This window comes from Pseudoliparis swirei, chromosome 19 (assembly GCF_029220125.1).
Source record: "Pseudoliparis swirei isolate HS2019 ecotype Mariana Trench chromosome 19, NWPU_hadal_v1, whole genome shotgun sequence".
Classification (NCBI taxonomy): Eukaryota; Metazoa; Chordata; class Actinopteri; order Perciformes; family Liparidae; genus Pseudoliparis; species Pseudoliparis swirei.
Window position 1 is genome coordinate 24,167,738 of NC_079406.1, and position 26,142 is coordinate 24,193,879.

The 26,142-nt window shown below is 40.1% G+C and overlaps 2 protein-coding genes across 2 annotated transcripts; one reads left to right on the plus strand and one right to left on the minus strand.

The window, feature by feature from the left end:
* The first annotated feature begins 1,530 nt into the window (after positions 1-1,530).
* etfdh (electron transfer flavoprotein dehydrogenase) lies at positions 1,531-16,220 on the plus strand. Its single transcript, XM_056438947.1, has 13 exons — positions 1,531-1,746; positions 3,593-3,751; positions 4,150-4,379; positions 5,827-5,908; positions 6,267-6,385; positions 7,143-7,220; positions 7,951-8,097; positions 8,716-8,856; positions 9,430-9,573; positions 10,810-10,978; positions 12,126-12,308; positions 13,174-13,395; positions 15,552-16,220. Exons 1-13 carry the CDS (start codon positions 1,716-1,718, stop codon positions 15,713-15,715), a joined length of 1,869 nt encoding a protein of 622 aa, XP_056294922.1. The 5' UTR covers positions 1,531-1,715; the 3' UTR covers positions 15,716-16,220.
* Positions 16,105-23,936, minus strand: ppid (peptidylprolyl isomerase D). The gene is made up of 11 exons (XM_056438948.1): positions 23,218-23,936; positions 22,474-22,910; positions 21,669-21,809; positions 20,941-21,047; positions 20,388-20,576; positions 19,138-19,257; positions 18,745-18,851; positions 17,725-17,866; positions 17,376-17,462; positions 17,008-17,050; positions 16,105-16,685 (listed from the first exon to the last, which is right to left on the minus strand). Exons 2-11 carry the CDS (start codon positions 22,556-22,558, stop codon positions 16,597-16,599), a joined length of 1,110 nt encoding a protein of 369 aa, XP_056294923.1. The 5' UTR covers positions 22,559-22,910; positions 23,218-23,936; the 3' UTR covers positions 16,105-16,596.
* Between the last annotated feature and the right edge of the window lie 2,206 nt (positions 23,937-26,142).

Genomic DNA, 26,142 nt, shown 5'->3' on the forward strand with positions numbered 1-26,142 from the left:
TTTCTTCCCTTTTTTTCCCCTGAAGGGTTATTTGGGAGTTTTTCCTGATCCGATGTGAGGTCGTGGGACAGGGATGTCTATGTGTACAGATTGTAAAGCACTCCGAGACTAATTTGTAATTTGTGAAATTGGGCTTTACAAATAAACTGAAATGAATTGAAAAAACCAATATGAGATTAAAAAAAAGATTTTCGCCATTTCAATTTCAGGACACCATTCATATTATAATGACAGTCACAGCTCTGTGGAGCCGTTTATTCCTATAGACTTCAGTAGTAATGACTTCATGAAGCAATTCAATGAAAAGATTCTAACTAGAGGCCAGATTGATGATCTCTTACCAGTGCCAATCTGTCCTCAAGTGGAGTGGCCATGGAAACGGCTGTATGCCCTGGTGTCTACCTGGATGGCTTTTTTTCCCATTAACCTTGACCAATTGTCAACGGTTTCTACTTCTAAACCGTCTACCTGTCTCTTGGACCCCATCTCAACGAGGCTGCTTGAAGACGTTCTGCCTTTAATTGGCAGCTCTCTCTTGGATATTATTAATGTGTCTTTGCTAACGGGTCATTTACCACATTCTATCAAAGTAGCTGCAATTAAACCTCTCCTGAAGAAGCCCAGGGATACTCCTCTGTTGCTCTCCTGAAGATGTCTTCCCTTTTTTCCTTGTGAAAGTGTTTTTTCTAGTTTTCCTGATTCGATGTGAGGTCCTGGGACAGGGATGTCTATGTGTATAGATTGTAAAGCCCTACGAGGAAAATTAGTAATTTGTAATTTGGGGCTATACAAAATAAACTGAATTTAATTTAATTGGAAAAAAACATAGCATTATGTTATGAAAATAGTTTTAAAATGTTCATTTCAAATGAAAATCATTCATCACTCTACTTGATATTGATAAGGAGAAGACAGGTCGGGTAAATAATTAATAAACCCCTCCCATAAGATTGTGTTATCTCTGTAGTTAATATCACACCCATACAAAGAACTAACATGAGTATTTCCAGTAAATAAAATAAATGCGTTGACGTCATATTAAATGCTGTGTACGGAAGCCCATTTCCGACAATTTGATAAAAATAGAAAGATCATGTAAGTCTTTATTATGAGATACTATCTAAAAAATAATGTCTCACAATTATGATTTAGCATCTCATAATTATGACTTAGTATCTCAAAGTACTATCTCAGAAGTATGGCTTACTATCATAAATATGAAACATGATATGTCATAATTATGACTCACATGATCTTAATCTTTTCATCACAGGTGCAGAAATAAACTGCCATACTTTCCGTCAGGTGAAAACTTGGTCAATTGTTTCTTTAAATTTACGAGCAAACGATTTTATTAGTATTGTATTCATAATCTAGGTAGAAAGAGCCATATATGTCTATAATCTATAATCTATAATCTGCCATTGCCTCCATCAGAGGCCAAGACTGTGACGCGTGATTCCTCCACGTGACTCCACTCCGAAGACTGGCAGGGAACGTCCAAATTTGCGCATGCGCAGTTTACCACCGGGGCGCAGCGGCGGCGCAGCTTTTGACGCGTCTGTGTTATGAGACGCACGTTGTCAGGTATCTTTGCACAACGTGTGTTTTTCCAGCAGGGGTGACACGAGCTGTCCGAGTAGTGAAGCGGGGACCCCTCCGCGGCTCTTCGGCTGATTCAAGAATAAAGAGACACAACTTGAGCGAAACTAAGAATGTTTCCAGCGAGCAGATACTCGAGTAAAGGTAAGTCATCACCACCTAGCTGGCATAACCTGCTCTACTTGAACACATCTCACCTTCATAACTTTCTTTTACCGACAGCGGAGTCGTCCGAACACATTTTCTTCTTCGTGCTCAAGTTTGTCTCGAGGCTTTTCCACAGTTGCCCGCGCGTGTCATTAGCCACGCGGCACAGTGTGCCTATTAATGTTAGCATCGAGCTAACATGTAGGTGAAAGTTGAACCAATATATAGGTCACCTGAACAACGTCCTTGTCCTCGTTTTACGCCATAAAACCAACGTACGCGTTTCGGGAATCGAAGAACGTTGTTAAGCTGTAATTATAGCGCAGGTTTAATGATCGTTGCACTTTTTAATGTAGCTTAAAGCGGTGGTCTCCATAACTCTGTTAGCTCGCTAGCTAGCACGATGCTACTTGTTGTGACAGCTGCTTGGCATCGTCGCCACACTCGTGCAGCACACCTGTAAAGCTTCTTGTTGCTGTTGAGGTGTGTTTAGAAGAACCCGTGGCGCATTATGGCACATGCAATGACTTTCCAATAGTTCAATGTCTGTTATTTGTGAACCAGATCAGACTAAACCAGTGTGTACACTAGCTAGAGTAACTAAAGTTACATAATGTGAGTATTTTTGAAACTACTTCTCAGTTGTTCAACTTTTTTAGTAGTATGTTTTTATTCAGTCATCACATACAATACAATTAGTAAAGCTTGTATACAATCTAATATGCAAATAAATACTGAAAAGGTATATGCAGAAGCATTATCCATTTATATACCTATCCTAAATTATTATAATTTAAATTAGATGAGTAAATTAAAAATATATTTCATTCACGCTTCTAACCCTCAAATCGTTTTATCAACAAAAATGAGTTGACCTTTCTTACATTCATGTTAGAGTTGTTCCATAATTTAACTAATTAAACATTTCTCAAACTTGAGAGCACTGTTGAGTTTGTTTAATAAAGCATTAAGTTACTCAATTGTTATGCATGTTGTATTACCTAATGTCCTTATGATGCACTTTATTGGTTTTTAATTGACTGTAAAAGAGAATATTTTTCTAGATTATTTCGAGTTGGCATACTGAGACTAAACCAGTGTGCACACGAGCTAGAGTAACTAAAGTTACATAATGTGAGTCTTTTTGAAACTACTTCTCAGTCGTTAAACTTTTTTTATTTAATATAGTGTGTTTTTATTCAGTCACCACATACAATACAATGAGTAAAGCTTGTATACAATCTAATATACAAAGAAATACTGAAAAGGTATATGCAGAAGCATTATCCATTTGTATTCCTATCCTAAATTATTATGAATTGGATAAGATGAATAATTAGATATAAAGAGTAAATACAAAATATATTTCATTCACATTTCTAACCCTCAAAAAATGCTGTATAAACATGAGTTGACCATTCTTACATTCATTTGAGCATTGTTACATAATTGAACTAATTAAACTTACAAACATTTCTTAAACTTGAGAGCACTGTTGAGTATGTTTAATAAAGCATTAAGTTACTCAATTGTTATGCATGTTGTATTACCTAATGTCCTTAAGATGCACTTTATTGGTTTTTAATTGACTGTAAAAGGGAATATTTCACTAGATTATTTCGAGTTGGGATACTGTGATATTCTGAACTATCTCAGGTTCAAACTGCCCCATCTTTTCATAAAATCAATTTGAGAAGTGAAACAAGTTCTTCGTTTTGGGTCATTCTGGGTGGACGGTGGGTCCCGCAGCCAGACCAGTTGAGAACCACTGATCTAGATCGTAAACGGCCACATGCCCGTCAATTTCAGCTTCTCTTGACTGAATCTGTTCTCTCCCCCGCAGCCCACAGGTGCATCCGGGCACTGAGGACGGCCCAGGGAGAGCATGCTGCCCCTCCGCTGTACACGACACTCAACAGACGGGCGTGCTCTTCGGTGTCAACACCCCGCATCACCACACACTACACCATCCATTCCCGGGATAAAGATCCAAGATGGGAAGGTAAGACACTGCACTATATACAGATACTTTTTCAAGATCTTTAGTCCATATTTGAGGCCAGAACACAGAAAAGTGGCAGAAATGCTTCACAAATGAAAGAATTCAGAAAATAAACCTTGCATTGCACTTGTCCTTTGATGTCCTGTAATATTTCTGAATTGTTACCGACCGTATTTTGCATAATATCCAGAGAAAGTGTCGGTGTGGATTTGCAGTGTCAGCAAGGTTTGATTGATCTAGAGCAGGAGCTGAAGTCTATTCGACCTGTAAAGAATCAGCGTGACCCCCGAAAACTATGATCTGTGCTCATTGAGATCAGCTTTGAAACTTACACGTGTCCTTTTTAAAAATGTTTCGAACTGAATCAGAATGCAGTGCCTCCTTTGTTCCCCACCCAGGGATCGAAATGGAGAGGTTTGCCGACGAGGCCGATGTGGTGATCGTAGGCGGGGGCCCCGCCGGCCTTTCGGCAGCCATTCGCCTGAAGCAGCTCGCCAATGAACACGAGAAGGAGCTGCGAGTGTGCCTCGTGGAGAAGGCCTCTCAGATCGGAGCACACACCCTGTCAGGAGCCTGTCTGGAGCCCACTGCCCTGAACGAACTCTTTCCAGATTGGAAGGAGCGAGGGGTGAGTGCCTCATTCAACATTTCCTGGTGGTCTCGGTGCATAGATTGGTATCTACCAAGATGGATAGGATGATGACATTAGGACTCCATGTTGTAGTTGCTCACACTGGAATAGGGCTGCAACTAATTTGATTGTGTTTGTCCACAACTCGAAAGAAACAAATGTATTCACTTTACTTTCATAGAGGGGCAAAGAAACCGACAAGCTGGAATCTGTGACCTTTGCAGGGGTCATGGAAAACCTGGAAAAATCATGGGATTTTAAAATGGTTATTTCCAGGACTGGAAAAGTCCTTTAAAAAAAAAAAATGATTTCCCCAAATTTTGCGAAAAGTCATGGAAATTTGTTATATTCATGTTAATTTACGCAACGTTTATTTAAAAGAATTAACATTTATATCAATATTTATTCTTTTAATCGAACTATTGTCTCATTCATTTGTGTCATTTAAGGTAAACTTGTGTATAAACCGAGATTTCACATAATGTTTGTTCATGGAAATCCATTGGGCAACAAATGACTAAAACCAATTATCAAAAATGTTGCTAATTAATTTAATAGTTGACCACTAATCAATTAATATATCCATTGTTGCAGCTCTTGAATACAGTATATATTATTTAGCTCCATGTTCATACACCTACACTACGTACACTACCGTTCAAAAGTTTGGGGTCACCCAGACAATTTTGTGTCTTCCATGAAAACTCACTTTTATTTATCAAATGAATTGAAAATTGAATAGAAAATATAGTCAAGACATTGACAAGGTTAGAAATAATGATTAATATTTGAAGTATTAATTTTGTTCTTCAAGCTCAAAGGAAGGCCAGTTGTATAGCTTACAGGACTGTCAGAAAATTAGAATATTGTGATAAAGTTCTTTATTTTCTGTAATGCAATTAAAAAAACAAAAATGTCATGCATTCTGGATTCATTACAAATCAACTGAAATATTGCAAGCCTTTTATTCTTTTAATATTTAATAATTTTTTAATTGCATTACAGAAAATAAAGAACTTTATCACAATATTCTAATTTTCTGAGACAGTCCTGTATATCACCAGCATAACTGTTTTCAGCTGTGCTAACATAATTGCACAAGGGTTTTCTAATCAGACATTAGTCTTCTAAGGCGATTAGCAAACACAATGTACCATTAGAACACTGGAGTGATAGTTGATGGAAATGGGCCTCTATACACCTCTGGAGATATTTCATTAGAAACCAGATGTTTCCACCTAGAATAGTCATTTACCACATTAACAATGTATAGTGTGTATTTTAGATTAATGTTATCTTTATTGAAAAAACAGTGCTTTCTTTGAAAAATAAAGACATTTCAAAGTGACCCCAAACTTTTGAACGGTAGTGTATATGTATGAACATGCATGTACTTATCCACACACATCCGTAGTCAAAATCTGACGTTGTGCTCTTACCTCAGGCACCTTTGAACACCCCCGTGACTGAAGACGTATTCAGCATTTTAACGGAGAAATACAGAATCCCCATCCCCATTTTGCCAGGTAAAAAGACATTTTATTCTATTTAAATAAGGCAAAAAAGAAGAAATGGTGTAATGCTCTCTCGGGTGTGTCATTGACACCAGAGATTAGAATTTGTAAATATTACTGTTATTTGCTGCTGGGAGGAAAGAGGTGAAGATTGTACTGGATTTTTTTTTTTTTTACGGCATAAAAAGAAAAAGGGAGTCGCTTCATTTCAGTACAAGTTAAATGCTCTGTGGAAGGAGCATTTGTATCCAGATAAATAAAAGATAATTACATTCCTCAAAATAAAATGCATTTTGGAGACTTTGGAAACCGACCACGTGCCAGCACTGTGGCGTGCGCTTACGTTTGTTTTCCCTCCGGTTGTCGGCAGGTCTGCCCATGGGGAACCACGGCAACTACATCGTGAGGCTGGGCAACTTTGTGCGCTGGCTCGGGGAGCAGGCCGAGGAGCTGGGAGTGGAGCTGTACCCCGGCTACGCTGCAGCGGAGGTGAGAAACGCACTGGGACAATTGGGCATATTATACACACGTATCTGTTTGTCCCGCTCTCATAACTGACTGTAGTTGCGTAAGTTGACTATGGCAGTGGAGGTAATTCGTCCATGAAACTGGCCTAATTAAAAAACATATAAATCTTCAAGCTCATTTTGTAGGCTTAATACTGTTATCTTTAACCCTCCTGTTACCTTTATATTTACTGACATATTTTACCCTCGGGGTCAATTTGACCCCAGCAATTAAAACCTCCAGAAAATTATTAGAATTAATATTGTTTTCCAAGTTTAAGTGTGAGGTACTTTATGTTTGTTTGTTGACCTAAATAGCACTTTAAATATATAAAAAAGTTGATATTTCTTGTATGTTTGACACAGTGAAAAACAGCCTGGGGTCAAATTGACCCCAAAGAACACCGACGTTAAACATTGAATGGGGTCAAATTGACCCTAAGGTAACAGGAGGGTTAAAAGTGTCTTTAAAACTCAAAAGAATATCTACTCTACTAGTTTAACGATTCATGGAAGAATGATGGATGTTGAAACCTTTTATTTCTGTCATTTACAGACATCCATAGACACATGCATTCATTTTTTTATTGCTTATTCAATAAATTCGATCAGTTATTGGCATGTCTATTAAAGTAAAACGTATATAATCCAGCAATCAGTGCTTCTTCAATCATTTATTATTATTAATCATGTGTTTACAGCTTCTTGTGTTGACCTGCTTCTGTATTGTTTGTGTCCAGGTTTTGTTTCACGAAGACGGAAGTGTGAAAGGAATTGCCACCAATGATGTCGGCATCGCCAAAGACGGCTCACCGAAGGTGTGCAGTGAAAACATAAATGATATTTAGCTTTTGAGAGGACAGAGCAAACCAGACACCTTTTTATTTATTTATTTTTTATTTCTCGTGCTGTTGTCGTTCTTTGTTTTTCATTGCCGTATACAAGTGGGTACGGAGAGTATTCAGCCCCCTTTAAAATGTTCACTCTTTGTTTCATTGCAGCCATTTGCTAAAATCAAAAAAGTTCATTTTATTTCTCATGAATGTTCACGTGGCACCACATCTTGACAGAAAAAAACAGAAATGTAGAATTTTTTGCAAATTTATTGAAAAAGGAAAAACTGAAATATCACATGGTAAGTTTTTCTTTTTTAATAAATTTGCAAAAATGTCTACATTTCTGTGGTGAAAAGACACAAATAAAGTGTTAAAAAAAGGAAACGTGAATGAATAATTCTGTCCAGCCGTGGTCCTTTTGTCATCACTTCATGATCACTAAAAAATACAGATATATAGATATAGGCCATTATTTACAGCAAAGAGTGGTTCAGGATTTCGTCCTGAAACTAAGAAATTAGCTTTTTCTTTCACTCCCTCATCGCAGAGTCAATGGGATGTTTAGTGAGATGCATCATGGGTTCGTCATTTTTAGTGCATCAATTCAGAGGGTCAGATTTTATGTTTTTATTCGGGTTATGTTTTCTCTTGTCCGTCTGATGAAACCAAATGTTGTTTTCAACTATCACGACTACCTACTCTCTTGCTGCAGGATGTCTTTGAGCGAGGGATGGAGCTCCACGCTAAAGTCACCATGTTCGGAGAGGGCTGCCACGGGCACCTGGCCAAGCAGCTCTACAAGCGGTTCAACCTGCGGGAGAACTGTGAACCCCAGACCTACGCCATCGGCCTGAAGGAGGTAAACGACACGGACCGCTCACACTCAGCCGCCATCGCTCACTCTCGATTGGGGCCCGAAATTGGATTCCCCCCCCCCCCCGTAATCCGGTTTGACCGATGGTTCCTAATGAGCACGATCCAATAAGTGAGGTGATTGTTAAAAGTGGTTGCCGGTATTATTACCTTCGCATTGAAAATGCGGAAGGTTATGTTTTGATCGCCGTGTATTTATTTATTTATTTGTATGCGTGTTAATCGCATAACACAAAAAGTATTAAACCGAATCGCATGAAATTTGGTGGGATGATTGGGTATTATCCGGGGACCATTTGATTAGATTTTGGGATCAATCAGGTCAAAGGTCAACATCTTCTTTTTACCATAGCACGGTAAATTTCTATCCAATTGGCATGCAAATAATGCCAACATGTTCATAATTCAATGCCCAATCTTGTGATAAGCGAAGGTACCGAGTGCCCGTTCTAGTTTTAGCTGTTTTTTGTTTTTCAAATCTAGTCGACATTGAGTTCAAAGTTCACCGTTTCATATTAAAGCTGAAAATTAAATAGTCCGTGTCAGCCGGAAAGTGAATAAATAATAACTATATTTCTGTTGTTTTTCTGTTTTCTCGCTTTAGGTGTGGACGATTGACGAGAAGAAGTGGCGTCCCGGCCGAACGGAGCACTCCGTGGGCTGGCCCCTGAACAGACGCACGTACGGGGGGTCCTTCCTGTACCACCTGAACGAGGGCGAGCCGCTGGTGGCGTTGGGCTTCGTGGCGAGTGGCTCTTCGTATAAACATTGTGTTCCCCATATAAACCCACGTGACCGCTGGTTGTCACGGCGGTAAAACAAACTGCAGCTGAGCCTTTAAAGTAAATAGCTACGCCGTTGTGTTTATCCTGCGGAGGAGAAAACAACAACGTGACTCAATGTTTCACTGTGAAATGTCTGGTGGGAATATATTGTAGATTGCATGTCTTTGTGTTTTTAATAGATATGTATTTTCCAATTTCAGTCTGCTGACGACACCCCTTCATTACAGCTTGAAAGGGCATCTAATTTATGTAAATTCAGAAGCGAGGCTGATTTATTATTCATATCTCTGCCCCGCTGCACACAGGGACCGGTGGCTCTTTGCAGGTCCTCTTGAGCTTTGTTCCTACTGGTTCTGTTTGAAGACCTTTGGACCCGGCCGTGTTTCGGTACCCTGGCCAGTCCCACAAAAAGCCTCTGTGGAAGAAATATGGCAAAACTTTAATAGCCACGGTAGCATAATCTGACACCCTCACCCGTTCTATGTGTTGAACGACTTTGATTAATGTGTGTGTGTGTGTGTGTCCCGCTCCAGGTGGGTCTGGACTACAGCAACCCGTACCTGAACCCCTTCGGGGAGTTCCAGCGCTGGAAGCATCATCCCTTCGTGGCCGCCACGCTGGAGGGCGGCACCAGGATCGCGTACGGCGCCCGAGCTCTGAACGAAGGCGGGTCGCAGGTATCTAATAATAATAATACATTTATTTTATAAGGCGCCTTTCAAGGCACTCAAGGTCGCCGTACAACACATTAAAACAGTTGCAGTTCAGACAACCCCAGTCTGACCCCCAGTCGGCCTCTTTTCATCACTTCTGTATTTTATTAGAGAAAGTTTTGAGACGAGGATGGATAACGACCGTCGATTCTTTCCAATATGCAATTTCACGGTTGCCGGGCAAAGATTTTAGATCGCATTACAAGTATGAATAAATGAAAAGATAGGTCTCCGCTTATATTTGAAATGTAATCCTGCCCTCCATCATCATGGGAGACGTGAGGTCTCTCGTCAACGAGATGGACTGACGGCAGTGACCCGCCGTCAGAGCGAGTACCGGGAGCGGAGCCTCGCGGTGTTCACGGAGACTTGGCTCACGGAGTTCACTCCGGACGCTCGACGGGTTACACGAGCGGACGGGACAACGGAGAGGGCTCGATGAGTGTCTCCCCCAGGCAGAAGGACTGTCCGAGCGGCGCCGTGGGACAACATCGGATGGGCCGACTTATTTGGCCAAACACTCCAAGATGCCAATGATGTGGACATTTTTCATCTTTCATTTTTTCCAACCCCAAATTGGTATTATCCTTAGACTTGTTTAAATGTTCAGATGTAGAAATGGATCACTTTAACCTGCTGACAATTCACTTTCATCACTACCTTGTGTATATATATATATATTTTGTATTCCTCTGTACATTTAATATTGTTATAGTATTTTGTTTATTAATGCTCTAATGTGCACCCGCTGCTGTGATCCTGCAATTTCCCCATTGTGGGACGAATAAAGGATTATCTAATCTAATCATTTGGGAGACTTTTCATTTATTCATATTGAAACAGTCCATATTACTTGGCATATGATATAATATGGACTGTTTCATACTGAATTAAAAGTTTCCCCGATGCCAATTTGAGGTTTTATCGTTTAAAAAAGTGTGATTATTATTTAAAAAATAAAATTAAAAAAACACTTTTACGACTACTAGTGTATTTTTAAAGAACATAAATATCACAGTTAGCACAGGTTTATTTTTCAAAACCAGTCCGATTATAACGTGCTTTATGATTGCTTTGTGGCCGATGGTATCCAGTATAATCATGGATACGATAATTCCTTATTTGCCGTGAGTTGAATGCAACAAAGTGAAACTCGAGTCAACAGCTGTGCGTAAACAAACGTCTCCTCCTCTCCTCCAGTCCATCCCCAAGCTGACGTTCCCCGGAGGGCTTCTGATCGGCTGCAGCCCCGGGTTCATGAACGTGCCGAAGATCAAAGGGACCCACACGGCGATGAAGAGCGGCATGCTGGCCGCCGAGGCCGTGTTCCCCAAAGTCACCGCCGAGAGCCCGGAGTCGGAGACGGCAGGTACCGAGTTTAAGACCACCAGTAGGGGCTCGTAATACCCCCCCCCCGTATGGGTCAGAGTGTGTAACGGTTAGTTAAATGTTGAACATGTGTCAAAGGTCGGCCGATAAAGAGTCTCTGCCTTCAAAGCAACCTGAGAAAACTTGAAAATAGATAGATACTTTATTAATCCCCAAGGGGAAATTTGTCGTCACAGTAGCAGCACCAATAAACTAAAACACACGAGAATAAAATATAAAAAACAGGGATGAAAGATATAGATGTATACAAGTAAATATAAAATACAAAATGAAGTATATATATATATATATACACACCCACAAACAAATATAATACTATGACTGTGCAAAGTATACAAAGTAAAATATAAAATACAAAATATAATATAAATGTATATACACAACATATATGCATACACAAATATAATACAATACTGACTGCAGTGTAAAATTAAATTAAATATAAAATATAGAGAGAGTGTGCAAAATGCAAAGTGTGTAGTGTAAATGAAAATGAAATGTGTGAAGTGCAGATCAACATCGTGTAAATATGAAGTTATTATTACAGTTATTGCACTAGGATCTGGCGAGAGGTGAAATGTTGTAGAGCCTCAGAGCCGTCGGCAGGAATGTTCTCCTGTATCTGTCCTTGTGAAATATACCTCAATGTGTATTTAAGGGTCAATCATCATCAAAGCGACCTGATCATCTCTTCTGTGGTGACGGACTAGATCATTACATTGTGTATGTCGGTGTGTGTGTGTGTGTGTGTGTGTGTGTGTGTGTGTGTGTGTGTGTGTGAAAAGAGAAACTGCCAATTGTTCCCTTCCTGAGGGGTGAGTTGTGTTTCCTCCTCGTGGCTTCTTCTTGTCTTTGTGTGCCGGAGTGAAAAGATACCGGCCTTCAACCCCCCCCCCCCTCCCCGCTCAACAACAGCACAACATTTGTTTTACCACAAACTCGTGTATAAGACGAGTCCGCAACGTCTCCCCGGTGTTGACGTCTGTTTTCATGGAAACCGTCGCTCTTTTCTAAACATTTGTTTGAGGCCTTGAGCTGCAGGGGAAACACGACGACGGCGGCAAAGCAGAAATGAAATTGCATTCCTCAAATGTATTCTTTATTTCTTTCTTGTTTCTTCCTCCCAGGCCTCCACGCGCCCGAGTACGCCGACACTCTGAAGAACTCGTGGGTGTGGAAAGAGCTTCGCTCGGTCCGAAACATCCGGCCGTCCTTCCACAATTACTTTGGCCTGTACGGCGGCATGGTCTACACCGGGGTCTTCTACTGGATCTTCAGAGGCAAAGAGCCCTGGACACTCAAACACTGTGGTGAGCGTCTCTATTGTTCTCTCCATTGTTCTCTCCATTGATCCCTCCATTGATCGGTCTATTGGGAGATTGACTGAAGACAAAGCCGTGTTCATTTCGTGAACCAAAACTATTGGACACGACTACCTAGAATGCGTAATGCAATTTCACTTAAATGTTAAAATCTATTTTCTAAACGCTCTTTATTTTTATGAGACTCTTATTTTGTATGTTTCCTTCAATGGAGCAGTGTGGGTCATATCAGGACTACTTCCTGTTGCACACACGCCTCATCCTCGGAGTGTCGCTCAATGCATTTCCTACATCTATGCTCCCCCCGGTGGCCAGTGTCAGAACTGCATGTGTGTCTTCACTTGGTGTTTTACATGAAGAACCAATAAACCCAAACTACATTATGGCTCAAACACTTCAAATAACAAGTTAAAGTTGATCAAGACGACGACAGGGAAGAAAGAAACAACGTTTTTATGTTCAATCTGATGGCTAAAATGTCTACATTTTTCATTGATTATATTCAAATATTTCAGATTTTCTTTCACCATGATGCGACAAAAAATGCCCAGACGTTTACTCAACGAAGACTGAAATATAACCGGATGAGATTTTAACCAACAAGGCTATTTGACACGGAACTACGACGAAATACGAATAAAAAGCTCCTATAGATGAGGAGAAATGTAATTTTGGGAACGGGGCGACCCTTTGCTCAACGTATGGAGAACGTGACATGCCCAGTGGAGTCGTTTCCCCGTTTCCACGTGTGTAGCCGTGCCGCTGCACGATGCCAGCGTTCTTCTTCATGACGTTGTGTTATCTCGGAAAGGGAAAAGCAACATTTCGTAACCGCCTGCGCTCGATCCGTCAGGCCTCGACGCAAACCAGCTGAAACCGGCCAAAGAGTGCACCCCGATCGAATACCCGAAGCCCGACGGCAAGCTGAGCTTCGACCTGCTGTCCTCGGTGGCCCTGAGCGGCACCAACCACGAGGGGGACCAGCCCGCCCACCTGACCCTAAAGAGCGACAGCGTCCCGGTCCAAAGGAACCTGGCCATATACGACGGACCCGAGCAGCGCTTCTGCCCCGCGGGTAACTACGAATAATATTAGAATACGTCAATCTGCAGGATGGGAACCACAATGCATTGTGTTATTGTTCTTTTATTCATTTTTAGACTCTATTGTCTTCTCTCCAGATATCATCTCATATCTCGATAACAAATATAGCTCACTATACGGCATGTTTTCTGGACTTTCAATAAATAAATAGCGTATATGAAAGAACCAGAAAGCCTATTGTTTGCATACCTCAGTGTGAAATTAAAAGGTCATTTAAAAGTACTGAGTTTTTAATTTAATTTAAAAACCTTTTTGAACTTGATTACAAAGGTTATCAGCAGAGGAATTGACAGCGTCATTAGTTTCAGCCCTAAATTTAATTTATTCCTGTAATTTTAAATGACCCGTAATATTGTTGTCTGCGGTAGACGTTCATTCCGTACTTTTCACCGTCAATCATCTTTCCAATATAATTGATTAGTCTGTTCAGCCAAGTGCTCGTCATGATTTAAAAAATAATCTTTACGCAGCTTCTTCTTGTCTGACCAACAGGAAATGTATTAAGTTTGGTTCTGGACGTGTGAAACGGAGAACTCTTTTTGATATATATATTTAAATTTATATATATTTATTTATATATATATTTTTATATATATTTATATAAATATATATGTGTGTATATATTTATATATAAATGTGTACTTATATTAGAAACTTTGATATATATATATATTTATTTTTATATATATATATTTTTTAAATATAAATATATATATATGTGTGTATATATATATATTCATATTTATATATAAATGTGTACTTATATTAGAAACTTAACCCTTGTGTTGCCTTCGGGTCAATTTGACCCGATTCAATGTTCCACCCTCCTGTCGCCTTCGAGTCAATATGACCCGATTCAATGTGTAACCCTCCTGTTACCTTTATATTTACTAACATATTTTACCCTTGAGGTCAATATGACCCCAGCTATTAAAATCTCCAGAAAATTATTAGAATTAATATTGTTTTCCAAGTTTAAGTGTGAGGTACTTTATGTTTGTTTGTTGACTCCCGAAAGAACACCGACATTAAACATTGAATCGGGTCAAATTGACCCGAAGGCGACAGGAGGGTTAAATGATTTATTTATGCTAAAAATGGTGCTTTGATATGAATCAGATGTTGTCACTGCAAGCACAGCTGACCTCAGGTTGAATGAACAACAAACTTCCTGGTGGGAATGTGCTGTACTTTGATTAAAAAAAGATGTCATGGTCCTCTAGATTTTCCTTTTAAATATAAAAAGTAAGCAAATGAAAGTCTTAATGAGCGCACACACTGCTCACAAAAGGGCTCCGGCTAAAGACGGAGGAACTTTTTTCCCGTTGGCCTTCAAAGAAAGGACGACAGTTACTTGGAAAGTGACGGTGAGCACCGTGCATCTCGGGTCAGGAAGGTGAACTTCTACTTTAAATATTTGCTCATGGGCTCATGGCATGACTCGGCCGTGTTTGTCAAGTTGGGCGTTCCCAAAGCAGCGTGCAGTTCAGCCCCAACATCACTTACCTCTTTCGACTCTAAAAAAGAGCGTCACAAGTTGTTAAAGCCTGTTCGAATTATTAACCTGTTATAGAATTTAATTTTATAGATCCTGTGCTAACTGATAAATTAAATATTTTCACCTGCAAATCACATGAGAATATAAACAATAAAATAGATCTATTTGATTTAACTGTGAGCCTCCTGGTTATAAAAGATGTACCTATTTATTACTATTGTTATTAGTACAATCACTTAATGTTGGGCAAGAGAGAAACGTGCTTTGTTCAGCAAATGGAAGAAGTGACAAAGATGACTTTGACTTTACAATAGAAAATAATCTCCAATAGGCAAAAGTGTCAAACTAATTTCATACTTCATGTTTTTCACGTAATGTTTTATTGGTAAACCTTGGAGCCACTGAGGGAGTGTTTTCTTCCCAAGTATGCACTCTTTTTATTTCATGCTACTATGAACAGAAATGTGGATTAAAAAAAAAAAATTTGCAGCAACATTGTTGAAGCAACTGGCAATGTTGTTGTTGTTTAGGTCCGGAGCGGTTGGTGCCGGACCAGTTCATCATTGAGGTGCATTAAAGACTGGTTCCCTCTAACAATAGAATACATAGTCTTGTTTTTGTTTATCCAGGTGTGTACGAGTACGTTCCCCTGGAAACGGGGGACGGGATGAGGCTGCAGATAAACGCTCAGAACTGCGTCCACTGCATGACCTGCGACATCAAGGACCCGAGCCAGAACATCAACTGGGTCGTGCCCGAGGGCGGCGGAGGACCGGCCTACAACGGATTGTGAACATTGTCTTTTTAAGAAATATTATTATTATTGCCTCTCAAGAACTGACGGCAGCGTGCGTTCAGGGGTCGCAGGACTTTTCAGTTATGGCCATCAAGCCCGAGTACGGAAGACTGACTTTATAGGTTTGCTCCGAAAAGCAAGGATATTAAAAATGTATTCGGTTCTACTAGTTGGTTAGTTTTAAGTGAGGCACAGGAGTTCTGAGAGCTAATGGACCATATAAGAATGAAAAGAGGTCAGTTTCAATTTTATTTTGCATCACTGCTGTAAAATCCACTATGAGCATGTTTCAAAATAAAGTGTCTTCCTTTTTATTTTTGAAGTAGTTTTAAACAGTTAATTTATTCCTTCGAGATTTTTCTGTAAATGATCGAGCCGTTCTCAAATGAAGGTTTATATCAGCATTTATTCTAGGTACGTCTGGACAGCATTTCATCCACAGCATATTGTACATTAAATGAAAACATCACAGAAATGAATAATAAAGAACTCTTGAAATGTTCACCTCTTTTTTCTCACTTTATTGATCTCTGTAAAAAAACAAATAAAAACAGATGGATGCGCCGTGTGGCCGAGGGCGCGGTATCAAAACCAAACAATGAAACCGCAACGGGCTGCTTGCTGCTTCGCCGACCCACTAACTGTTAAGTCAACCGACGATCAAAAAAATACTCATGACAGTGACGACGCGTGTCCGAATAGAGACGGGTCAAAGCGTACAACTGGAATGCCTTTAAAAACAACAGTGAGGGCGGAGCCCCGCTCGAAAACATGAAAGGACCTGCGGCCCGAGAGAAGTTACGGTTACAGACGTGCAGGTGACCTCAAACATCGACAGACGGGACTAGCGGGAGCTTCGTTGCTGGGCGAGGAGGCGCTCACGCAAACATCTTGGCGTAGATCATCTTCTCCTTCTCCTTCTCCTCCTGGATTTTCAGCTGGACCCGCTTCAGCTCGTTGCCGATGGCTGTCGAGAGGGAAACGCTCGGAATTAGCGCCGGCGAATCGTTTAGTCACGAGGATCGAAGTGATTTAAACACAATTAAAACTAAATGACCTTTTAGGTCGGTCACATTATATTTGTGTTTCATGCAGAACACAATTACTCCCTCCTCCCAATGAAGCTCAATTAGGGGGAACAACAAGCAGAAGCAACGGGACGTTTCCCTGCCGCCGTGGATCATCTCTTCATGAGCGTGCATATGAAGTCTGAATAATACATGTGAATATGCATGCCATGATAAACGGGGAGGGGGGGGTCGGCAGAACAAAAGAGAAAATGTCCCCACCTTTGTCTTCCGGAGCCACGTCGTGAGCTTTCTTCAGATCGATCTGAAACGGGCACAAACAGCTGGGTGAGCGACGCGGACCTCAAAATACAGATTAGGATTAGGGCGTCTGGATTTCAACAAATAAGCGGTGACCACCGTCTGACCACTTTATCGGTTCCTCCTACATCTGACCTATAAAGTCACGCGGTGCCAACAATGCTGTATAGAATCATAATCCGTATATACAAACAATAATAATGTTATTTGTTGTTTTATAGGGTTTTTTCCCCGCCGTGCCGCTCAGAGGGTGTCGGATGTGTCCAGATTGTAACGCACAAAATCACAAACTCGTAATTTTGGACAAACCCAACAATGCTGAGCGTTACCATGGCTTTGCCTTTCTCCTTCAGGCCCTGCCAGGCCTGAGCCCGCCGGAAAAGAGCCTTTGTGTTCTCCTGGTTCAGCTCCAGAGCCTGGGAACAGAAACACACACCACAGATTACATTTTATTTGTGGGCGATATGCATTTGTGACTTTATATCTAAGCAGTCCTTAATATATATATATATATATGAATGTATGATACATTGACTTTACCTGCAGAAATAAACTGACATCCACTTTTATAGATAAGAAATGCAGATACGAGGTATAACGTATACGACCAGTAGCGTATAACCAATAATGTGCCATTGTGTGAGGGTTGCTCCCCCCCCCCCCCTCTAGCAGACGCACCTCATTGCAGCTGTCCAGCGCCTCCTGCCACAGCTCCATCTTCAGGTTACACGCCGCGGTGTTGAGGAAGCAGCTGAGGGCGGTGGGCTCCAGCTTCTGCTGCGCCTCCTCCGCCAGCAGCTCTCTGCTCACCTCCAGGTACCTGGTGACGCAGCGCGTTCATTTAGCTCTACGACTCGGAGCCGATCGTTTGGGGTTGCCGTTGCCTCCGCGTGCGTCACATGGATCTTCCAACTGAGACACGCTTTATTAAACAGAACTAGATGGTTAACTAAACGTAGTTTCTGTCGACTCTTCCTTCTGCTACATAAACAAACAGAGTGCCGGAGGGGAATTGTGTCGAGCCGTAAACGTAACGGTGCATGAGCGAATCGAATCGCTTTACAGCCGGGAAGACGCTGTGGATTAGGTTCAAAGTTTGGTTAGTTATGGTCTTTATTAGATTTATAATCATAATATATAGAATTAAGATATGCATGTTATTTACATGTGCGCCACAATTTCAGCTGTTAAATATTTTTGGTGTGCCATTTGTTATATTTGAGTCTCAATGAATGATGACTTGTCTGAATATGAGGCTCATACACCACAGATGTTAGTTTCACTAGATTTTGGTTGGTATATATATATACACATATATATATATATACATACACACATATAGACACACATATATTTATATATATGTGTATATATATATATAATATATGTGTGTATATATATATATTTTGGTAACCATGATTTTTGAAATTTCCCCACTGTGGGACGAATAAAGTAATATCATATCATTTTTTCCAAATGCATGTCGATTATATCTATATATATATATAGTGTGTGTGTTGCTTTCTCAGTCGTCTTCATTTCATCACACATAATATATATATTGCTCAAGGGCTCCGGGTCAAGTGTCCTTGAGCAAGGCACTTAACCCGGAGCTGCTCCCCGTGTCTCCAGCGTGTGGTTGAACACGGTTGTAAGTCTTTGGATGAGAGCGTCAGCTGAAATGAAACGTGATATCACCTGAGGGCTTTGCTGTATTTGCTGACTGCAGCTTTCCAGTCTTGATTCTTGAACAGAGTGTTTCCGACGTTCTTCACGTCCTCCGCCACGGACAGAACGCTGTCCGCCTGAAAGCAAGAGGCGGGAAACAGAATCAGACGCGCAACACGTCGAGTCCGACCGTCCCAACCACGAAACATCTCACACGGAGCAGGGAACAGATGCAGACTATCCCTCATTAAGTGACACGCCGTTGAATTGGTTTAGCAGCAGTGTTCCCACGTTCCCGGCGTTCGCTATATTAACACGTCGTGGATCTCGATATCGACCTTCTCCTCTGGTTTCGGAGAAGACAAGAAAATGGCACATCTTCCAAAACAGCCGCATCTGCTCAAAGACCTCGGCGACACTCACATCTTTAAAGTCGACGTCAGAGTCCTCGGGGAAGTCGGGGTGGGCGTCGCCCGTCCCGTCGCTCGGCCCGGCGCCGCCGTCCTCGTCCTTATGCTCGCCGCAGTCTGCGATGGAGCACGGCTGCAAAGGGCGGAGGTCAGAACACGCCTCAGACACAACGTCACCGATGACCGTTCGTACAGCCGCCACGTGGAGCAGCTTCCATCGAAAATGTCTACTTGGATTATTGCCAACATCTTTACAATCGAGGCTAGTATTTCAAAGGCAAATATAATAATAATAATAATAATTGTTGGAGCTATTTAATTTGACATTTGTATTTAGGTTTTATTGTAAAGTAATATTGCTTATTTTGTTTGTTTGTATTTTTTATTCAGTAAATCAAATACAATATTATCCTATAAAATATACAAAAGAGAAAGACTGAAAAGGTATAGGTAGAAGCAAAAAAATGCTTATAAATTCCTATCCTAAATTGAAATCAAAATAAATCAGAAAATTTATTTAAAAGAAAGAGAATAAAACAACAAAAAAACAATAAACAAAATATATTTATATATACTACCACATACATCTTCCATATTAATACGTTTTTAATTACATTTATAACTCAAGAATTTTTTTAGAAATAATTCTCTTAAAAACCAAAAAGGAGTTCACCATTCTTACATCTATTTCACAATTATTCCATAATTGGACTCCTATAACAGAAAGTTTATATTTTTATGTTAGTTGTTTCTTATGATAGTTGTAGTTTAGTTTAATATATTTAGTTTTAGGTTCACTGATTGGATAACACTGGGCACCTGTGGTTATATGTAGAGGTGGGTAGGCACAGGACCAGCATGCACCAGGGTGGCCGATGGTTTTTTACCACAGCATCAGTGAAGAGTGTCAGCGTTTTGTTTGTTCTTTTTGTTTGTTTTGGAAAATAAATTATGAAAATCAACATACTAAAATGGACTTTACTTTTCTTTTGCCTGCGTCAACTCCGAATCCCACGGTGCATCAGTGGCGGTTTGATTTATAGTTTTGTTTGATTTCGTACGACAAATGACCAGGACAATAATAATCCTCTTTCCTATTGTTTCTATTCTAAAAATCATGACACTCATTTGTACCAAGTGTCATGCAGTTTTTTTAAATATTCTATGGAATAAAGAAATCTGAAAAGAACATCTGGAAGTAACGCATTATTACGGGTAAATGTATTCTATTCATAGTGTATTATTTAACTGAGAAACGTTTACCTTGACGGGGATGTCCTCGTTGGTGTCGATGGCCTCCAGCATTTTTATGACTGTCATCCCTTTCAACACTTGTCCGAAGACGACGTGCTTGCCGTCTAAGTGCGGAGTGGGGACCGTAGTGAGGAAGAACTGGGAGCCGTTGGTGTCGGGGCCGGCGTTGGCCATGCTGAGCAGACCCATCTTGTCATGCTACGCGGAGAAAGAAAATCATGAGAACGAGACACAACATGGCACCACAGACGCACGGAAACAGGAAACCAACGTAGAGACGTGGACGTTGGATCATTTCTCCTACGTCTCTATTGTTTCTATACAGACGATCACAACATTGGGAGAAAGAAGCAGAGATGGTTTCATAAAGATTCAAGAATTGCTTCACGGGAAAATAAGCCACCGGCACATCCTTGAGAGATGTGTCCACCGGTGGATTTTCAAAGTCATGAATGTCACGATCCCCTTGAAATATCTCAACATAACGACAGTGCTGGAGAAGCTTGGAAATTTAATTCCCTTATTCTAAGATGTTGGGGGATTCTGATGTTCATTGCTATACCTTGTAGTGGAAGTTCTCATCCTCAAACTTCTCCCCATAGATGCTCTCGCCCCCGGTGCCATTTTGGTTGGAGAAGTCACCTCCTTGGATCATGAACTTCTTGATGACTGCCAAAAGAAAATGTACAGCCCAATCACATTACAGATAAACCAGACCGAATCGTCAAAATGTGTTCTTGCTGAAATTAAATTAGTTACTGAAGGTTATATATACTTACTTTACTCTATGGAAAATGATTTCTCCCTGCTTTATTTATAGTTTTGTTACTATGGTATTCTTTTTGTTTCTTTATTTGTTTGTTTTTTTACTTCTCTTTATACATAGAATCTGAAAATATGTGTATGTGAGATTCTGAACACTAAAAAAAAAGAAAACAATTAAAAAGAAGGTTATATACAGTATACACACTATACTATGTTAATGGTTGATTAAAAGAATTAATGAATAACTTTTAATGTTGCAATATTCAGCATTGATCTGTTGGTTAAAATGTAGATTTTAGTTTTGTATTTGATCCAAACAGCCTTTATAACATCTGGCCATATATGCAATTATACTTATGGATGTTGGTGATCTGACACTTTAAATAGATATTTGTTTTATAAAAAGGAAGTAGAGAAATAGTTTCCTGCATTTGACGTTTTTTTTTCCACTTCTACACACACTAAAATGTCCAACTTCTAAAACTAAAATATAACTTTATAACGCAGATGGTGGCGTTCGTGTACTTCTGTGGAAGGGGCATCCTTTGAAGTGCAGTGGTTTCCCAGTCGACTTCCCAGTGCCTTTCTCTCCAGTGCACAGCGCTCGGAAGTTTTCCGCAGTCTTGGGGGTGATGTCCGCAAACAGCTCCAGAACTATCCGGCCAGCTGAGGACAGCAACAGAAAAAGAAGAATAAAAATCAGTGTAACTGTAAAGGTTTAGTGAAATATTCTGATAACCTAAAGTAAAGTCAGGTGCAACTTAATGGTTAACGAGTACAACATCACGGTTACATAACTGGTATATTTACGAGGAGCAGGATGCTGAGGTCGTCGAGCAGCCTTTAAAAGAGGCCTCGTCGGGCTACAGTAAAATGTCTTTGTGTCGTTTGTAATTCATTAGCTGCAGCCGGTTAAATCATTAATACGCCACTCATTTCACGCTTTTACCTCCACATTATAGTATTATTATAAAGGCCGTCTTATAACGGCGTGACGCAGGGATACATTAACAAGTCGCTCGAGACAACACAACCCCACGTGGTGTTAAATGCACTCTCACGCGCCCTGTGACCGTTTTTCTCTCTATTTCTGCAAAGCTAGATCCCGTTAAACACCCGTTAAATACTTACGTCGGTATTTTTTACAAACGGGCTTTTTTTTACAATTAATTATGTTGGAAAAGTGTAACGTTAACTCCCGTGGCAGCCGCTCGGGTGAATTACTCACTTTGTACAAGTCACCATTACGAGCCAATAATTGTGCTAAGCTAAAAAGAGGCTAACGTGACAAACTGACATTACAATCAAATTATTAATTAAACATCCCGACCTTTTTCTCCGCCGATGTCCACATCGAAGAAGACGCGAGGGTTCTCGGGGTTTGAAGGCTTCTCCGTCGGTATTGGGTGAGACATTTTTAAGGACAGGGCGATTTCAGACACTTGTTTCGGGCTAACCTAGCTAATCCCGGCCGGCGTAACGTTATTACCGGAGCAGGTTGGAGCGAGAGTGGGCTCAATCACTTCCGGTGGTAAACCTTTCAAAATAAAACCGTTCCGTTGGTTTGAGAATGCATCTAATGTCGTTAGAAGACGAGATGAATAACTGAATTATCGTTTTGTTTGGCTTAAAAAAAGAGAAAGATGACAAATAGGATACATATTAAAGAATAGAGTTTCTCAAAAATGTCCCTTGCACTGCATTGTATAGCCCGTATGCGTCGTCGGTCGCGTGCGTTCTTCCACAACACTTCCGGTCATGCTAAATCTAATTCACGTTAGAAGAAAAAAAAGACGTTTTTATTACAGTTTTCTATGTAATAGTGGGTTTCATAATCAAGCAAATCCAGCGTTTTGTTGTAATAATCTAGCTAATACCTAACAAATGCAATTATTTTTAAAATACATGCAAATTGTGCTGCAATATGAGTGTAAATACAGCTGATATGTTCTTGCTCTGAAACCATTATAAAGATGTATCATGCTTTAGATCTGAGGGGTAACAGGATACAAAAAATAGTGAAAAATCTTACTGGTGCACATAATTAAAAGCCTTTCTTTCAACACTTACTTACTTGATGATTATCTCTTCCTCGTGCCATGGATAAAATAGGAGAACAAAGTGGTTCTGCATGTTCAACAGGTGACAATGGGCCCATTGTTGCTTCGTTTCAGGGGCCCAGAGACCATATGGCAGAAACCGATTTAACCCCACCTGAACTAACAGCAAACTCGCATGGATCCACTGCTGGTTGATGTTTTTCTCCAATCAGACACTCAGGCTGTCTTAAAAACGCACACAATGTTCTGTCTCGCACGAAATGTAATCACAACATGCCCTCAAGTGGGTGTCAGATTGAGACCACCCTATAGCGATGGGAGTGCCAGCAAATTGCAGCTGAGAAATGGATGTCTGTATGGCCCTTTACAAGGAAATTGTGTTTTTGTTTGTCTCTTGTGGTAAAGATTGTGTAGTTATCTCCAACAGACATACGTGGATGTGATTGCTTTAGCTGTAGGGAAGGATTACCAGGCGCTACTCATACAGGAATTAAAAGTCTATATCTGTGAGTGGGGAGAATGACCTCTGACCCACAAAACCAACTTGGTTATCGTTGTTATTATTGGAGAGAATCGTCAGATTGGCGGATCAGCCATATGTGATATGTTACACTTCTTCTGGCTGGTAAAACTTTGAGAAAGACACAATACAACCCCTTTGTTGGACAAGTTCACATTTTCAGATGTGCTCATATTTTCCTAGGGAATTTCAGTAAGTCTAACAGAACTAAACATGAACTTCCACAAGTGTAGGATTGTGTTTTTATATCACGTGATATTTAAAAAAAAACATGAATTTCTCCTTCATTAATCAGACTGGAAGGTGTGAAAAATGACATGTTGGAAAGTCAGCATGTTACAGACATTAAAAGATGTTTAATCAAACTTGACGGATCTCATTAGCAGTGGGTAGCAGAATGCCATCTGCTGTTAGCTCCGACTGTCTCTGTGAAACGTGGAATCATCCGTCATGTCCTTTCTGGGAGGAAACAAACAGAGGCGGTGAAAGAAATTAATGAGACATAAATTACCTACATTTCTCCGTTCTTATTTGCTTTTATCTATTGTTGTTATTGTAATTTTAGTTATTCTTATTGTACAGCTTCGAGGATGTTTTCATTTGTGATGTGAAGCGCCTTTGACTACTTTGAAAAGCGCTATATGTATTATTATTATTATAACATGTGTACCTACTTAGTGTGTTGTTTTATTCATTTCTCTCATGTTCTATCAGACATTATACGTCACCTTGGAAAGCATCATTTTTGTTGTAATAATGTCTCACATATCTAAAAGTTATTACCCATTGTTTGAGAATTACTGGGAGCTAACATGTTTCAATATGCTATTATTTAAAAGGAACTCGTTCTTCTTACTCCCAAGGTCACGTAAAATGTATTCTTGTGATTAAAATCAGTAAACACAATTAGTTTTTGTTTCTTTGTGGTATTTTTTTCTCTCTCTTTGTGCGGATTTCGTGGCTCATTGTGGTTGTTTTGCATGTCATCGTAGTAATAACAGTCGATATACATATTGTGTTGCATGCTATTGTGTTGGCACAACGTGTCTGACTCCAGGAAACAGGTCGGCAATCATCACAAATTCCCACTCGCTTGCTGCAGTTCCTTTTGTGAAGACGTCATCCATTCATTGCACACAGTTCCCTCCATTCAGCCATAACACGTTGTGTTAAATACAGCCAGGTGTCCCCTAAACTGGCCTCTGCATGCTTGTCTGTCTGTTCTCTATTTTAGTCTCTCTCCACTTTCTATGCCTGTCTATGTGCTTTCTGCACCGTTGTTAGAATGTGTCGCTTTTGTGTCACAGGTTAGAGAACAGCTGGCTGCTGGGCTGACAGCCGGTACTGTGACATCATGCGCACTGTGGCTGCAAGTAAAATAACTACCTCACAGTCTAGTGACCCCAGACAACACCATTACCAACTGAAATGAATAAAATGGGGAAACATATGCACAGGTCACAAGTTAAAGGAAAGACGAACATAACATGTTTTAGAAAGTTGTAGTTCATAGTTTCTCTAAGTCTCTGGGACTCAACTGGAAAAGAAAGAACAACGGTTGTAGCTCCCATTGAGGACATGAGGCCACGCCCCCCTTCTGGGAATTTGTCCACATTGTATTTCCAAATTAATATCATAAAATTTGACTCGGGCCAAAAAAGAGCAAAATGAAGTCCAAACTTTCTTTGATGGGTTGTGTGCGCACACACAATGTATATATACTTTAATGTATTTAAAATATACTTAAAATGTCAATACTACATTTCAAATATACTATCAAAGAAATGTACTTTCTGCAAATATATAAGAAGTATAGTCGCAGTTATAGCCATGGACATTTGGACCTCAGTCAATGTGGCTCCAAAATCTCCAAATTAATGTTAAGATGAGTTCTGGTGACTGTGAAGGTCACTTACATCATTTCGATACTCTCCAAATACTCATTTGTGTAGTTTTTGGCTGGAAGCTTCACCCTGTGGTTGCTTTTCCTTTAGATGCTAACCACTAGGGGGGGGCAACATTTTGGGTTTGGCCTGACGATGGAGCCAGAGGAGAGGTAAAAGCTCGTACGGTGGCCTTGAAGGACATCTCAAACTCAGCGAAGCTCTCAATAACCTTCCAGTGCGTTACGATTCTGAAAGTTATGTTTAATTCAGTTTAGTTAAATTACAAAGGAGGAATATTTGGTATTTGGGATTAAAAGAAAATGTATTTTTATTGTAGGAGTCCAATTATGGAACAACGTTAAAATGGATGTAAGAATGGTCAACTCATTTTTGGTTTTCAAAAGGATTATTTATAAAACAATTTTTAACTGAAATGTAGGTATATAAGATTGAAGATGTATATAAATATATATTTGCATTGTTATTTGTATTTATTATTTATTTTATATTAATTATCTGATTTATTTGATAAT

What these genes read in the sequence shown, in the direction of transcription:
- etfdh (XM_056438947.1), top strand. Translation starts at nt 1,716, where the DNA reads ATGTTTCCAGCGAGCAGATACTCGAGTAAAG. An exon ending in CAGATTGGAAGGAGCGAGGG is followed by an intron (nt 4,380 to 5,826) that starts GTGAGTGCCTCA and finishes CTCTTACCTCAG; the next exon opens with GCACCTTTGAACACCCCCGT. An exon ending in TGAACGAAGGCGGGTCGCAG is followed by an intron (nt 9,574 to 10,809) that starts GTATCTAATAAT and finishes CCTCTCCTCCAG; the next exon opens with TCCATCCCCAAGCTGACGTT.
- ppid (XM_056438948.1), bottom strand. Translation starts at nt 22,558, where the DNA reads ATGTCTCACCCAATACCGACGGAGAAGCCTTCAAACCCCGAGAACCCT. An exon ending in GGACATCGGCGGAGAAAAAG is followed by an intron (nt 21,810 to 22,473) that starts GTCGGGATGTTT and finishes TGCTGTCCTCAG; the next exon opens with CTGGCCGGATAGTTCTGGAG. An exon ending in AGGATGCCCCTTCCACAGAA is followed by an intron (nt 21,048 to 21,668) that starts GTACACGAACGC and finishes TTCTTTTGGCAG; the next exon opens with TCATCAAGAAGTTCATGATC.